This window comes from Leptosomus discolor, chromosome 1, assembly GCF_034619465.1.
Source record: "Leptosomus discolor isolate bLepDis1 chromosome 1, bLepDis1.hap2, whole genome shotgun sequence".
Classification (NCBI taxonomy): domain Eukaryota; kingdom Metazoa; phylum Chordata; class Aves; order Leptosomiformes; family Leptosomidae; genus Leptosomus; species Leptosomus discolor.
Window position 1 is genome coordinate 68,355,215 of NC_141391.1, and position 16,706 is coordinate 68,371,920.

Here is a 16,706-nt window from a genome sequence, read left to right on the forward strand (position 1 = left end):
GCTGAGATTCAGGCTTTCAGATTTCAAACACATGCACAGACGAGCACATGATTGGTAACAAAGAGTACAGAGTGACTGAGACGAGCTGCTTACATATTGAGGGGGAGCTGGACCTTCGGTGGTGTTCCCTGATCTCCAATTATTGCACTTGTCCTGGGACCAGCCACCGTGGCTGTTCCAATTGAAGAGGAATCCTGAAAATACACAAAGAAGAATATACAAGGATCAAGATGAAGCCCACCGTTTCCTAAAATGCTATGCGGTGAAGGCACAGAGAAAAAAAATCACATCTTTTATCAATTTCTAGACTTTCTAACTTCACAATATTGCATTAAACCCCCCCCCCCCCCATCTTTTAGCCTTACACATTCCAAAAATACATTTCTGACACAACAGATATTAGGCTATTAACAGTATTTACCTGTCAGAGAAATTTAGCCGTACCTTGTGTGCAGATCTTAAAAGTTTTAGAACGCCAAACCACTTGACTGCTTTGTAAAATCAGCTCAACACGTACATCTCTGCAATAGTACCTTCTTGGATAAAAGTAACCTTTTCCCCTTAAAAGCTTGTATTTAAATTTTTACTCTTTTGGTTAATGACTATGGATCTATGGAGAAGAAGATACTATTCAATTTCCAAAATGCAGTCTCATTTCCGTATGCTGTTTTTATCATCAGGAATATTCTTCTCCTTAAGAAAAAGGTGACAACACAACCCAAAACAGGAGTACCCTGAACAGAGAAAGTAGGAGTCCATTTCACTTTTACTATAGCAAATAAATCCCCACTCTCACATAAAGAACTGAGCAGATTTTTTGCAGTTATTAATGTTGAAAGGCAATTCTAAATGTAATCGTTCATTTTTCAAAGCTTAATGCTCAGCAAAAGTATGTAGGGCAAACTCTTTTTCAGTTGTCTCACCAAACTCCTCATTCATCTATGTAAAAAATGAACCCTGACTGGAAACTTCTCCTGAAGTAATGCCAAGGCCTGTAGCAACAGATCTTTGCTGCGAAGATAGGGCAGAGCTCGGATGATGGGACTTGTAATGGTTTACTTGAGCAAAAGGCCTTTTTAGTAAGTGTAACCAAATGCTGCATGCACATTTGCAGAATGACTTTACAAAGTGGGATCCAAAGTTTGTGCACAAATTGCAGGTTCAGACAGAGCCTGTCACATACAATAATGATTCTGAGCAGTTCACAGACCACCAGTGCAGCTTTTCTGTTTCCAAATGCTATCTAACAAACAGTAAATATTGACTTATTTTGGGAACAGAAACATAGGGACATTTTTTGCACTTACAAATGACACTGAGTTAAACCAAGACATACATTCCTACTTAATTGATGGATTTTGAGGTCAGCTCATTCCAAAGAAGCCACATAATTATTACACTGTCATGTCCCGATAACGCATTGCTAAGCTATATTGCTTTGCTGTATAGTAACACAGTATCATTAGGAAATCATGCAGCAAAATACGAAGACACTGCTCTGTGATTCCATCGCTTTTGGCAACAAGCAGCAAGCTGTCTCCTCTCTCACCGACATCCATGCTCAATCATGAAGTGGTAGTGACAAGCACGTCTCCTTTTTCTCATTATTTCCCCTCACTTTCTGGCTGCTTGCTCAAACAAGGAAGGTTCCAGGCAGCTGTTAGTCCTATGTGTAAAAGTAAGCATTCTTCCCAGTTCTGTGACTAAGGCTTTATTAATCTTGCCTGTCACATCACTGAGATAATATCAACTTACAGAAAAAAGCCCCAACCCACTAAAAAAATGTAGGGATAGCTGGAGAATGATCCCTTATTTGTTATGTTGAGCTGGTTAATGGGGTTAGGGATTGAGGAAGATGCTGGGCAGAGAGACCTGGCAGCTGCCTCATCCAAAAAGTAAGTGAGAAATTGTCTGGTTCAGACTTCTTATTGTGCCACCAGTGTACGCCTGCTCTGAGCTAGAGAAATTGCCTCCAAGAAAACAGAAAACAGATCAGTCCTCACCCTTTCTTGGTAGAACAAAACACTTTGTTTTTACCTCATGAAAAAACAGAGCTGAGTGAACAGCCTCAGGGTGCAACCGTAAAGACAGAGAGGATCACAGTAGTGTAGAATAAAACAGAACAGAACAGAACAGAACAGACTATTTCAGTTGGAAACTACATCAATCATCTAGTCCAACAGCCTGACCACTTCAGGGCTGACCAAAAGTTACAGCACGTTGTTAAGGGCATTGTCCAAATGCCTCTTAAACACTGACAGGCTTGGGGCATCGACCACCTCTCTAGGGAGCCTGTTCCAGGGTCTGACCACGCTCTCGGTAAAGAAATGCTTCCTGATGTCCAGTCTGAACCTCCCCTGGCTGGTGCAGCTTTGAGCTATTCCCACGTGTCCTGTCCCTCAAAAGCAGATTCTCAGGTTACTTTGCTACATAGCTCTCTGAACAGCTTAAAGTTTGCTCTCCTGAAGTCCAGGGTAGCAACTCTGCTTTCCTTTTTTCTCATTACACTGAAAATTTTGAACTCAAGCATTTCATGATTACTGTAGCCAAGACAGCCACCACTCACATCCATCACGAGACTTTCTCTATTTACAAATAGCAAGTCTGGGAGGGCTTCTTTCCTAGTTGGCTCACTGAGTACCTGTGACAAGAAGTTGTCATCTCCTACAAACTTCAAGAATTTCCAAGACCTGCTCGTCACAGCAGTATGGTACTCCCAATTGTTGTCTGGGAAGTTGAAATATCCCATAAGGACAAGGGCTACCGATCCAGAAATTTCTCCTAATTGTCTACAGAATAACTTCTTACATTCTGGCTGGGCGACTGGTGGTAGACATCCACTACAACATCTCCTTTGTTTTCCATCCCTCTGTCCTTACCCAGAGGCACTCCACCACATCATCACTAACTCTAAGGGCTGTGCAATCAAACCTCTGCCTTACAGATATTGCCTCGACCTTGCCTGCCCTGCCTATCCCTCCTGAACAGCCTGTAGCCCTCCATCCCAGCATTCCATCAAATCTCACTAATATCAATGATATTGTAGCTCTGGGAGCTGACCAACACTTTCAGTTCATCCTGTTTGTAAGACACGTGGTACCCCTTCCTTAGCTCCTACGATCCTCTCTTCACACACCTCAGCAAAGGCAGAGTTTGTAGAGGTGCAGCTGTCCCAGCCAGGAGTGCCCACTGCAGGCACCCTGAGCTAAGCCAGACTGACTCTGCAGAGAGATGAGCTCAAGCCCAGAGCAGCGTAGCTGTCTAAGCATCCTCTATTTGCCTGTTCGCATTGACAGTGGTGTCCTCTGCGTCTTTTATATTACTGGAAGCATGAGCCTAAGTACTATTACACTTGTACTAACATACAGTCCTAGGGATTAAGAAATCATGTAATTGTCATTCAGTGTTTCTAGATGACAATGCTGCTTTCTTCCCTTGAATAATCCTGAAGAAATCTTCATAGTCCTATATGTCCTCTGTCCACCCGACATTCAGTTTCTTGCCTATGGCCTGTTGCTGTAATACTGCTGCATCTGGTGCCAGCCTGGACCCTACAAACCACACATTTTTGCCACTTTGCACAGTCTAGTATCATATGCTCCAAACTCTAAATCAGTGTCTGCTTCCTGATTGTGCTCCAGCTTTTCTTTAGGTGCTCTCTCCTGCAGGCTTTGACACGATGGTCTACTTGCCAGTCTGCGTATAACCTATAACCCCACTTTTCATCATCAGATTTTACTCCACAGGACCTGCTGGCCTTCCACTGTATTCAATTCAGCTCCTCCCTTTGCATCTTGGCGTTTACTTTCACACAAGTATCCTGCTCTGCAGCTTCACCCACCTCTGTGCTCCTTGATGAATCCTCTCCATGGCTGCCTGATTGCTACTATGCATCTGAATGTTCACTAGCTTTGCATTTAAACTACAGTCTCTGACACAGTTGGTGAAGGCTTTCTAAGCCTCCTCTTTCAAGGTCCCGTTCTCTCTCTTATGTATCACTCATTAGCTCGTATTATAAGATACAATATTGCTAGATTATTTTGCAAGATAATATTTGCAGTAAGACTTTGAAGAGACTGAATTTTGTCAAAGAATATTTCTTCATACTTTTGATTACCTTTGTTGGAAGTTTACCTTTTCACTTCCCATTTCTACAATGTTATGTGTGTCTCCCCAGCTACTGGTAACACTAATAATCCTGGAGAATACAGCAGGCCTTTCTCCATCACTGTGGGTAGCAGGCCTTTGTTTGTTTTCCTTCTTTATTTAGCCCTGGAGCCAGGTTGTACTTTTGCTATTGTGATCTAAGGAACACGATACTAAACATGTCCTCCTTTCCCCTTCATCTGCTCATGGGAATGGGATTTCAAGATGATGCTCTGACTTTTTTGTTCTCTGCTTTGATATCTTTTGGGAAGTTTGTGTGCCACATCCTTCCTTTCTGATGGCACGTCTCTGTGTGATCCTCCTTCCTGTGGTACTAGGCGTACAAATACAGCCACGCACAGGCATTACACAGGGAGGGCTCAGACACTGCAGCGTTTGTGTCTTAATCCTTCTTCCACTTCTGCTACTCACCATTGCGAAGCCTTACCTGGGAGGAGATGTGTCTGACAGCCAGGTTTTTCAGAGGCACGTGGGCAGCTATTGATAAAAACAGGCACCTTGCAGAGTTTTCTCAGGGAGGCATTAAGAAGTACTTCACTGTCTGATTCCCATAGATTTTATTGCAATCTAAGTAATAAGAGTCACTTCTGAAAATGCCATTTGGTGCCTCTCTCTACCCTTTTGAGCCTCTAATGCCTTTAAACATTTGGCCATTGAGCGACCTGCTGGGTAATCACACTGTAGCACACCTCCTGATTAGGAGGTCATTTACTCTAATGATGGTGTGCAGTTTTCTGAACTAGACACTGCCAACTCCCATCCCATTTACGCAGGACACTAAACAGCCAAATCCGACTTCTTCATGCTCCCACTCCAATCTGGCATCCTCCGAGTACTGCTTAACACTGCCGATATTTTCAGCTCAACAGCAACAGCCCTTTTCTTCCAAGGTACAATACAGCCCCAGCTGCCATCCAGCAGGAAAAAGTGGCTGCACGAAGACACGTTGAAGACCACCTCTGGATACCTCTGCACTAATTCTTTGTGCCATTAGTAGCACAGCAACATCACCCGTACTGCAGAAGGCTAAATCTTGAGTAAAACTCCTGGACTATACACATGGGCACAATGATGCTGCAGGACAGATATCTCACTCCCAGCTCATGCTGTGCCATCTGTTTTTATAATCAGCTACTCTGGTGTAGTAGGTGATTATATACCCATGGGCTGGACAGTAATATAAAAGGACTTTTTGCTTTTTGTCTGCAAACACAGCAGACTCCTTATGACCACTTAAATACAGCTTCCCCCTTCTCCCCCAACACTTAAGCTATGTCTTACAGAAACTCATAACTCATGCCTTGAGGTCTCCTTAAAAATTGTCTATTTCTTCTTCCCAGTGTCCACATTGGCTGTTACAAGGAGACTATGTGAGAACCAAGAATGAAGAAAGGCTCTGCACAAAGGTATCTTGGGGCTTGGCTAAACTTGATCTAGTCCTAGCATCAGTGTGGTCCTCTGGAGCAAAACAGCAGCAGAGCACAGGGTCTCTGCTCTCAGTCCCCACACAGCATTTCCAACATCATTTTTAGATGTTTAAGTAAGTCACAGTACCAGGCACTGTTCAGGTGTCATGCAAAATAAAGAGAGACAAAGCTAGCTGATGAAAATGAACTTTACAGATGACTGTCCGGCCTGAGGGTCGGCATTTCCTGGTGAGAACAAACAGTCTGACTTCCTCAGAAGTCACCACAACATGCCTAAGCTCAGATGGATCTCATTCCTCCTCTAGCTGATATGTATTATTTGCAAGAGAACTACAGCAGCATCAGAACAAATTGCACTTTAATGTATACGTAATGATATATTTCTATTACAGTTTATAGCATATACTCCTGGGTAAATAATACACTGCTGAGATGTTGCTGCCTCTTGTGTCAGCTCTGACATATATTTAAAAGCAACTAGTCTGGCAAAACATTACTGATAAGCCCACAGAGACCAGGAAATTAAAGGTAATAACCACTCATCTGGGCCGAAACTTCATTTCAAATTCATACCCTTTCTCTCTTCCCATCCACACCTCTATGAAACATAAGAATTAGTAGTCTGGACTTCCAGCATAAACTATCTTTTTCTCTCCCTTGTAGATTTACTTTAGATTTTTCACCAGTACTTTAAGGCCATGTTTGTGGTTTAATTTGAAAAGGCATGGTGCCTGTGGGGATTAGTGAAGTGCCTTGCAAATGCACGGGACTCGGTCTTGAAGGGGAATAGAAGTCATGAAGACAGTGATAAAACTAGGAACAGAGTACAATGATATTGCAGGTTGCAGCAGCCTTCACAGAAAAATAATTGCTGCTGCTATCAGACGAATGTTCTTACCATCTAGAAAATCACCAACCAGAAATCTCTATTTTGACTTCAAAGCAAATCCAGCACTGTCTCACCGCAGGGCACTTATCACATTCATTAATTCACGGGAAAATTTCTTTTAATGTCTTGAATGCATATTTACAGCTTACTTTAAATTTCTCTTTAATATTGCTTTAAAATAAGAGAAAAGCACTCAAACATTCAACTCGCATAGGTTGACATACCATCCTCTGGAAATATCACAAAAAATAGGCTAATGGTCTTTAAGATTCCTGTGACTCTTTTCTCTAATTCGCTGACTCCATAAAACAATGACTGTGGCAATCACTCCAGACCTTAATGTTCCTAGAAATAATGTATTAGCACTTAATGCATGGTAGTGCCACCAAGTATTGATGAAAAGTGTTACACGCAAGATCAAGTAGCCTCATCAAATGCTAATTACCAAAGTGGGAGCTGAGATGGATTTACCAATTCTAGAGTAAGACTTTTTCTTCCATAATGGTATATGCGTAAAAAACAAACAAATGTGCATGATAACAGCTGCAGCTGCATAAATAGCTTCATAAATAGCCAGTTCCTTCCAGCAAAAACTGGAGCTAAATTTATATGATTTAGCATTTACTGAGGGGTTCTTACAACCTGCAAGTATCTGTGGCTGTGGATGAAGGTGAGACAGAATATCATGCCAGCCTGTTCTAGCACCATGTTGCCTCTGATTATTTTTGGCCTATAGTAGGCCAAAAACTCCAGACTGTCTTCTGTGAATAGCTCATGCAGCTATGCAGAGAGCTGGAGAAGTCATGTAAATGTGTTTCTTGAGCTTCCATTTTGACTATCCTGCAATCTAAGGATGCCTGCATGTTGGAAGAAAAAAAAAAAACAATTTTTTTTTGTCATCTTCTTCCAAACGTTCATTCATAAAAGCACTGATTATTCTCATTTGCAGCTTCTCAGTTCCCCAAAATGAGAACTAATTAAGCATCGTATGGATGAGCATCATGAGAATTATATTTTATTCAGCCTTGTTTCTCTCTAAGACTAACCCTTTCAGCACTGAACACCATTGTCTAGCTCTCCACCATGAGGTTTTAAATGGTTTTATAGTCAATAGTTTCTTGCAATTCTGGGATCAAAGAACTTGAAAAATCAAATGTAGAGACACAGAAAAGCTTGAAGTGAAAGCCTGAACTCTAACAAATGTTAATTTAATTGCACATTCATGATTATCCTTTCGATAACTGTACCACAAACTAATGGGGATCACAGAATCACAGAACAGTCAGGGTTGGAAGAGACCTCTGGAGATCATCTAGTCCACCCCCCCTGCCAGAGCAGGATCACCTAGAGCAGGTCACACAGGACTGCATCCAGGCGGGTTTTGAGTATCTCCAGAGACAGAGACTCCACAACCTCCTGGGCAGCCTGTTCCAGTGCTCTGTCACCCTCAGAGTAAAGAAGATTTTCCTCATGTTTAGGTGGAACCTCCTACATTCAAGTTTGTGCCCATTGCCCCTTGTCCCATCACTGGGCTCCACTGAAAAGAGCCTGGCCCCATCCTCTTGACACCTGCCCTTTAGATATTTATAAGCATTGATAAGGTCTCCTCTGAGTCTTCTCTTCTCCAGCCTAAAGAGCCCCAAGTCCCTCAGCCTCTCTTTGTAAGAGAAATTTTCTAGCCCCCTAATCATCTTTGTAGCCCTTTGCTGTACCCTCCCTAGTAGCTCCCTGTCCTTCTTAAACGAGGGAGCCCAGAACTCCTGTGCAATGCCTCCCGTAGTAAGTCCCGCTCCAGGGAGGTAGTAGTGGTAAACAAATAAGCAAAAACCCCAAACAAACAAAAAAGGGTAAATACACATTGTAGTCACTTCTGTTCAAATGCCACGCACGTACACATAGTGTGTGCTGGATGGACAGGATTTTGTGGTATAGTGTAAATACCAAAAGAGTGCCTTGCTTGGTCTTGAGGCTTCCAAATCAGTATTTGACTGACAGGTAGCATAAAGCCCTGTGCAAAAACTATTTCAGTGGTAAAATGTTTTCAGGTTACTGCCCTGAGGAACATCTGGAGAAAAATATTTCATTTTTGTTTTACAGGCAACAGCATTTCACGCACAGTTGAATAACCCTTCTAAAGCACAACCTTCTCTTCCTAGATCCTGTAAAAAATCAGGTTTTGTGGTTCTTGAAAAATCTTTTGAAGTGTACTTGGGATGAGACAAATAATACGATAAAGAGAAGACGCCGTCTCTAAACTGGTAGTTTCTGAAAGGTGATTTTACTTTCACCTGGATTCTTGGTTGTTTATATAATTAGTCAATAGATTGAGTCAGCGCATGTGTCTTATTTGCAGCAGTTTTGGCAAATAATGCAATACATCCCAATATGCACAGAGTACGTTCAAAGACCTATTGGTAGCCAAAAAAAAGTGCAGCTTACATGCCTGCCCTGTTTAAAAGCCTTAACTCCTTCCCACCTATGAAATCGCCAACAAGAGTTCTTTATAAAGTTATTTAAAATAGACATGCAATGAATAGGCAATGTTTGGAGCCAAAGACCATGGAGTAGTTTAGGTTAGACTTAGCAAAGTCTTTTGACCTGTTTTTATGATGTATTTTGATCTAAATGACAGGAACACAGGTCAGACTAATATTCTCTTTTGCCATTTTGTCCAGTGCAGCCTCCTGAGATAGTTGCCTTTGGTTTCAGCTGTCTCACTGTCATTAATCGATGTCCAGTCAGTCGTCATTCACAGCCAGCAGCAGAGCAGGTTGGATAGAATCTGGACTCCAGGCCAAAGCTGAAAAATACCTGAATTTCTCTTCTTTTCTCAAAGCCTGTTGTGCACTTCAAAAATTCAAGGTTCATTTTCAGTCTCTGGATTTTATGTATAATCTGTATGCTTCTCATGGTCAGCACATTTAGGTTATCAGCCAAGGCTCAACCAGAGTTCTGCTATTACATTTTCTCAGCTAAAATTCAGCACTTCTAAATAACTGATAAGGAGTCACATTTCCAAATTATTTATATAGCGAGACACTTCAAGGAACATTTTTCATTTCAAATACTGTCACTGTTTGGGACGTGGAGTGTGCAAGACATTGTTCTCAGCTTTTCCTGAACATGTGGCCTCTGGTTAGAAGCCTGTACTAACACTTGCAGATACAAACAGACTTCTTGTGCCTGATGACGAATTGTACAAAACATCCACAGAAGTTCCTTCTGCAGGGAGGATCTTTTCCTCCTCACTTAGCTGTTACCCTGGTGTGCACAAAGCCACACTTCATTATTCATGAGATGCATTTTCTGTCATAAACCAGGGGATTTGGAGCAGTACTGACCTATGACCTTTCCAAATAACAGGGAAGAATAATTCATAAGGGGTGAAAATGGAAGCAAGACAAACCATCTGAGGCCTAGGCATGATTACTGTCCAGGGGGACCTACCCTGCTCCCCAAAGAGTCTCAGTTATGAACTCCTCCTCTGCACCCGTAACCTAATTCAGCTTCAGCTCCATCACAGACCTGCAGCACTACTTAATCTTCAATAAACATCCATTTTGCCAGCATGATAGGACATTCTGCCTGATGTCCAGACACTATGACCCTTTAGATGGAGATCTTACGTTTTATGAGTGGTACTCAGCATGCAACATAAAGCACACAATAAGTAAATTTGGCTGCAAGCGAAATTAAGATCCCAGCATCGCCTCTTTGAAAACAAATGCTTTGTATCCTGGCTATTGTGGTCTTCCAGTCACTATTTTAGCCAGCTGAGGTGGATTAAAGTTGATTCTGCTGCCTTTAAGCACCCCTAGGTTTCTGGTCAATGAAGATGGTTTTTAGACCACGGCTCATTTCGAAACACATCTTGGCTTTTGGGAAACAGCTGAGTTGGTTCTGCTTAAAGAACAACAAACATGTTATGGAAGGCCTGTAGTTTTTAATTATTAAATTAAAGATATGCAGAAGTGCTTTCAAAACATGTGATTTCATACTCTGGTCTGCATGTCAGTGCTTAATATGCATAAATCTGTGCCCTCCTGGAGAAGCAGGAGGCTTATAATAGTCTAACGTTAAACTCATAAAAACAAAAACCATGTCAGCTCGGCATGGAAGTCTGGTTTCAATTCACAAAAATTGACAAAAGCCACAGGAATATAGTACTATGCATGAAAGAACTTCTAAGGGGTGGAATATATTCCACATTTACTGAAACATCTAAAATTTGCACCTAAATTTTAAGTTCCTACAGTAAGAAGCCTTCGATGTCTCTGTTTCCTCTCACATCAGCAGAGAAAAAGCAGATGCCCCAGATGAAGGCGCCTCAGGTCTACAAGGAAAATGGATGCTTGTTTTAAGAAGACTGTTTCCCTGGGCACCAGCCGATTGCCTCAGTAGGGGACTGGATGACGCTCAAGAACTCCTGTAATTGAATTCTGCTTGTTCAAAGGATAGGCTATAAGAAAACTGTGTCAAACTTTTTTAAAAGGTAGAAATCCCCCTGCAAGCTAAATACCAATCCTGATATGTGCCAGAGAAGCTCATACCTACTAAACTGAACAAAATTCCTTTATTTCTTTTTATGAGGAAGTCTGTTAAATAAACAATGATAAAGTGCCTGGAAATTTCAAGGACATGATATAAAGACACAACAAACCAAGTTTGGATTCTAATGGTGAAAGGAAAGGCTTAAATTTGCTAGATAGTCAGCACTGAAACTGTAAATTTGTTGTTTCCCCTATGAGAAATACGCTTTGCCTGACTTCGCTGCTGCAAACTAGCAGGGGCTTGAGATGGTTACAGGGAGAACCACTCAAGAGCTGTGACGATGACTTGCAGGATAGAGAGACTCCTCTTCAAGTGAGGAAAGAAAAGGTGAGATGTATTCCTGCGGCAGAGCTCACCAGTGAGTTTGGCAGCTACACACACAGCCTTCCTGCCAATCTGCCCATGCTCTCAGCAATGCCCCCAAGCTCTTCCAAAGCAGCAGTAAAGTCAGTTTACAGGTTGTCAAGATGTCAAACCCCCAAAAAGACATACACGACGTTTACCTTAAAAATGGCAAGCACATTTTAGAACAAAATGATCCAAAGACAAGTTTCTTACTGCCCAAATGCCTTGATGTAAGAGCTCAGGGGCCCTTTGTTTATGCTACTTTGGCTAGTGTGCAACCACTTGAATAAAGGAAAAATGCTGAACTGATTTTCTGTCTAAGGCTGCAGCATCATTAATTGTTTCAGAGCCATGTCAGGTCTTAGCAGATGGCAAGGAACGGAATTTCTGACATTTTTAATTAAAATGTAACCCCTACTATTATGGGATTAATAGATATATAAATATAGCTGCACAATTTGTGTACGTTTTCTAAGAGGCAAATTCTCGACTCTTTGTAGACCTAACTAAGCAGGCTGAAAGCAGGTGAATTCGTGTTGGTAGCTCTTGTGATTTTATTGCTACTTTTACAACAGCGAGGCATTTTTCTGAAGGCTGTTCATGCAGTAAAGAGAATATAGGGAGAATGTCAGCTCCACTTTTTTTCCCAACAGATCCACATTTCTAGCAAAGTTTGCAAAACAAAATGTTTAAATCCCTCAAACCAGAAAGCAAATAGTAATGCCCCCAAAAGCACAGAGATGTATTCATACATGCAAATGCCACTTTTGGTGTGATGGGGTCCTTGGGCTGCAATAATGTTTTTTGACAGAGGGAAACCTCTTTTCAGATCTTGGTCGATCTGAACCACCAAGACTCTTTTTTCCCCTCCCTGGATTTTGTCCAAGACAGTTCTGGACAGCAGTGAAGGACACATGTGCTCAGCTGCCTTGTTTGCAAAGCTGCCCTATGCCCTGAGGAAGAAGAACCACTCCCCAAACCTGTTCCCACCATAGGCACACTGGGGTGGCTTCATTATACCCTAGCCCTAGCTGTGCTTCTGATTGTGACAACAATTACACGCCTTCCCATATGCTACAAAGGACCCAATCAACCTTCCTTCAGGCTGGATTTTGATAACCTGTTACAGAGAACACAGGGCCCTTCTTGTCCCCTACACTTGTGCCCAAATGCTACAATGCTCTGCGTAATGAGTGGGGTTTTGCACACCAGTTGTTCTGTTAAAATGGGGGAGAACTGTCAAGGCACTTCCGCTTCGTGGTCTAATTTTTGTGGTTTACTAGCTTAGAATGAGTCTTCACATGATCCTAGCAAAGGGTGCGCATGGTTTTTCCTTTGACTAGCACAAGAACAGAAAAGCCACAGTCTGTCACATCTCTGTAAAGTCCAAATGTGTCACTCTGAGTGCCAAAAACCTGGGTGTCATTTACTTGACAAGCTTGGGATCCTCACTCATGTCTAGGGATTGTGCTGCTTCACAGATGTCCCAGTACACCTTGGCACACATGCTGCTTTGTGGAGGGTCTGTATCCTCACCTGCACCCTCCTGCTGAGGGCTGCAAGAAGAGGGAAGACCTTACAGCACAGAGACCCTGCCTGGAAAAGGCATGTGGAAGAAAATGAGCTAAATTACAGTTGGACCAAGCTGCCTCTCTGGCTCCTATGTGTGGATGGGCAGTGGAGGGAGGTGAGCAGCTGAGGCAGGAGCAGAGGATGCTGCTCCACTGTGGCAGTGTCCCCTTGACATGCCATTTCAGCTGGCCCTGTGGCACACATCAGCACACACACAGGTACCCTGCCTTCCCTGGTGTCCTTGCAAACATGCACTGCAGGGTTCTGGGGGCTCATGCCATGGGTGGCAGTATGGCATAGCCATCAAGAGTGACCCCACAGTCTGGAGCACCATGTGGGCCCACAGGGGAGTCCCACCAGCACTGCAAACGGACATAAATAGGCACCCCTGCCCAAGGCAGTCCCCGCAGTTTGCTGCTTGTCCCCCTTCCTGAGCTGCCCTCTCCTAGCCATTTACACATATACCAGTACAAGGCAGCAGCTGTAATGTGGATCGCTTCCAGCACCAGGCCACTGCAGGGGTGGGAGTGATCCACTTTGGTCCCAATATAATGATACAGGTGTGATGGGAAGGAAGGCACAGCCAGGGGGAGGAAAAGGGCAGAGTTGCTTTTTTTCAGCAGAGAAACGATAGGTTGGAAGACCCTGCCATGCTTAGGTTACCTCAGTACTAGCAAGCATGAGGAGCTGGTCTGTAGAGGGAACCTGTTGCTGCTAATCTGCACACCAAGTGTGTAGGCAAGTGAGCAGGAAGGCTGAGGCAGGAGAGGTTTGGGATTATTATTGTTCTCCATTCTCTTCTACACCTTCAAACTGCAAATTACCGCTTGGATTCCCTTATCCACAGAAACAGTGGGCATTTGCAAGGGGTTTCAGTGTGGCCCTGGTGAGTTTGGCTCCTGTTTCTGCAAGGCCCCCAGAAGCAGCCTCTCAGAAGCTCCTTTTGGGACCTGTGGGGATGTCCAGGAGGCTGCTCTTCTGCCCCCTCCTTTGAGAAAGGGAAGGACGGGGGGGCTGCACCCTCAGCATGTCTGATGGTTTAAAGCCTCCTTGGGTGTTTCCAAACAGGAGCTACTCACTGGGTACAAACTTGTCAAAGTACAGCGCATTTGCTCACCCTCCAATGACCTGTAGGGAAATGACTACCCCAAAATCTTTTTTATCCCAATGTGTGAATTTCATATTGACATTGCTACCCTGCAGAGTAACAGATACATTCAGGGTAACAGGACCACTCAAAATTACTCCTTTCTACAACAGAAAGTGATGCAATATAAGCCGCCTTACTTCAAACAAATTGTAGGATTACTATTCTTTTTAAATGTGTTGCATTCTTGTGACTCTCATTTGGCTTTATCCTCTGGCTCCTCATGCCTGCCTGTTGATTAACGCAAGGACGGGAACCACAGATGCCAAGTACCACCACACTGGGACGGCAGCATCGTGCAACTGCTTTGTGCAAGGGTCAGCCATTTTGAAAGAGGCGAGGCAACGACGTGCCATCCACTAAGGGCACCCAAACCCCACCTCCACACCCGCCTTACCTGGGCTGGGGCGCTGGAGGAGAGGTGGGTCAGGTCCCCGATCCTGGCAGCTGCCCGCGGGTCGCTGGAGCTGATGAGGACGGGGGCGCTGATCTCCATGGAGTGCCGGTTGCTGGCAGCCTGGGAGGACTTGTGCGTCATGCTGAGGGCGGTGAAGGAGTGGCGCTTCTTGGCGTTCTTCTTGCCCTCTGCCTGTCGCTGGGCTGCTCCGGCCGCCCCAGCACTGGCCAGTGTGGAGCACGGCGCCAGACCCACCGCTGCTGCTGCTGCCACTGCCGCCGTCTCCATTGGCAGCGTCGCGTCGCAGCCGGAGGCCGCAGCCGAGCATGTCTTGTCCATCTCGATGAGCTGCTTGGCGGATTCATTCAGCTGTGTGTGGAGGAAAAGGGAAAGACAAAAAAAGATTGAAAAAAGAAAAGAAGAGGGGAACGTTAACAGCCCGTCACAGCTTGCTCATGGCACCTGCTGGACCTGCCTGGGCCTTCCTCCCCAAAGCACAATGATCCTTTCATGATGGCCTACCTCAGCCCCAGCCACGTCCCGAGGAAGGGGATCATGCTGAGCACTGAAATGTAGTGTCTGTGCCCTGGGATGGAGCAAGGTCTGGGCTGCTATGCATGCCTGCACACTTGCAGGGCTTGCTGCAGGACAGATCTGCCCTGGCAAAGGGCATCCTTGGGACAGGTGCCAAGACCAGACTCATTTCATCATCTGTCTGCCATCTCTCAGTTGGTCAGGCAGGTCCCTGAGAGGCACACTAGCACATTTTGTTACCCAAAACCTGCCCCAAGCCAAGCATTACTGTCCAGATCCAGGGTGATGCCCAATTTATTTAATTTTCTGGAGCTGGATGAGTTATTTCCATCCACTTCTTAATACCAGGAAAATCAAAAGGGAGGCAGAATAAGCATCCAGGAGAGTTAGGCTAAAACCAAGAACCACAAATCAGTGAACATCAAGCTACAACATTTAAAAAAGTGGCATTCACCAAAATATCTTGTCCCAGGCTGCAGAGGCAGAGCCAGGAGAAGGAGGCACAACCCTCTTCATCAATGTCTCACTATTCCAAGGTCCATCATAGGCCTATGCTTGATGTTTGCCACACAGGGTTTTGATCCACGGGTACAGTTTCCAAATCCTTCCAATTTCATCTCCCTGCCTCGCACCTGACTCAGGTTACCCAAACGCAGGTGCAAACTGAAAGCATTTTTTCCAGCTGTACCACCTCAATTGGGGAAGAGCATGATGGCCACTGGGAGACTTGCTTGGGCTCCAACTTGAAAAATTGGTCTTATCAGTCCTCCCGAAGGGTTTAGAACTTGGCCTACAGCCCGTGGAGACAGCAGAGCACCAGGACCTTCAGGCAAGTTTTCAGCCTGCTGTTCCTCATTCAGTCCACACTCAGAGATAACCTTGTGCCTATAAATGCCAAAGGCATGCTGGGTGGGTCAACCCTGTCGCTGAAGCCTCTTGCCTCCTAGCCACCATAACTCATACAGGAAAGCTACACCTCACATAGCTGGAGAGTTTTCAGGCGCATAGGGGTGCTACAGTCACTGATGATACATGAAGTGCACTCTGAAGTCAGCAGTGCTTTCTGCACAGCATCCATTGCCAACAGATCTTCCCTCGAGGGGTGCTAACAGCTGTGGGAAAATGCCACATTTTGCCAACAGACCTTTATATTAAACTAGGATGCACTGCAATATGTTTGCATTTAATGAATAAAAACAACATATGAAAAAGGGAGCCACGGCTAACGCACACGTGCTTTTGCATACACTGCTATTCTGAGACCCACATAAACCAGAGGTGCATGTGATACTATTCTGGACCAAAACCAGGCTATTTTTGTTCCTATAGTCACTGTTTGAATTACAGCAGCATTCAAGACACTCAGTCGAGGACAAGGTCTTCTCAGGCTCTGAATAAAATAAAAGAACAGTTGCTGCTCCAAGCCAAGCCAATTTAGAGATCTAACACAAATGAAAATAGAAGAGAGGGATGGGAAAGGTAGACACAATAGAAGTGTGCAGGTAAATAAATGTGTAATTGAGTAACTTTTATGACTCTCAATCATGTCACCATACTATAAATATAAATAAGAAATAGATATTGCTAGCCTTATGCCAGTCCTCCTAAGTTTGAAAGCACTTCTGACTCCATGAAGACTCATTCTGAGTAACAGGCAATAAACACACTAGCAGCTAC

General features: G+C 44.1%; 1 protein-coding gene across 1 annotated transcript in view; it reads right to left on the reverse strand.

Moving 5' to 3' along the window:
• Positions 1-16,706, reverse strand: part of SH3RF3 (SH3 domain containing ring finger 3) — a 252,299-nt gene that overhangs the window by 45,645 nt on the left and 189,948 nt on the right. The window contains exons 4-5 of the mRNA XM_086482122.1: positions 14,496-14,864; positions 94-194 (exon numbers count right to left, since the gene is read on the reverse strand). Of these exons, the coding sequence (XP_086338248.1) occupies positions 94-194; positions 14,496-14,864 (470 nt within the window). The remainder of the gene's footprint in view (positions 1-93; positions 195-14,495; positions 14,865-16,706) is intronic.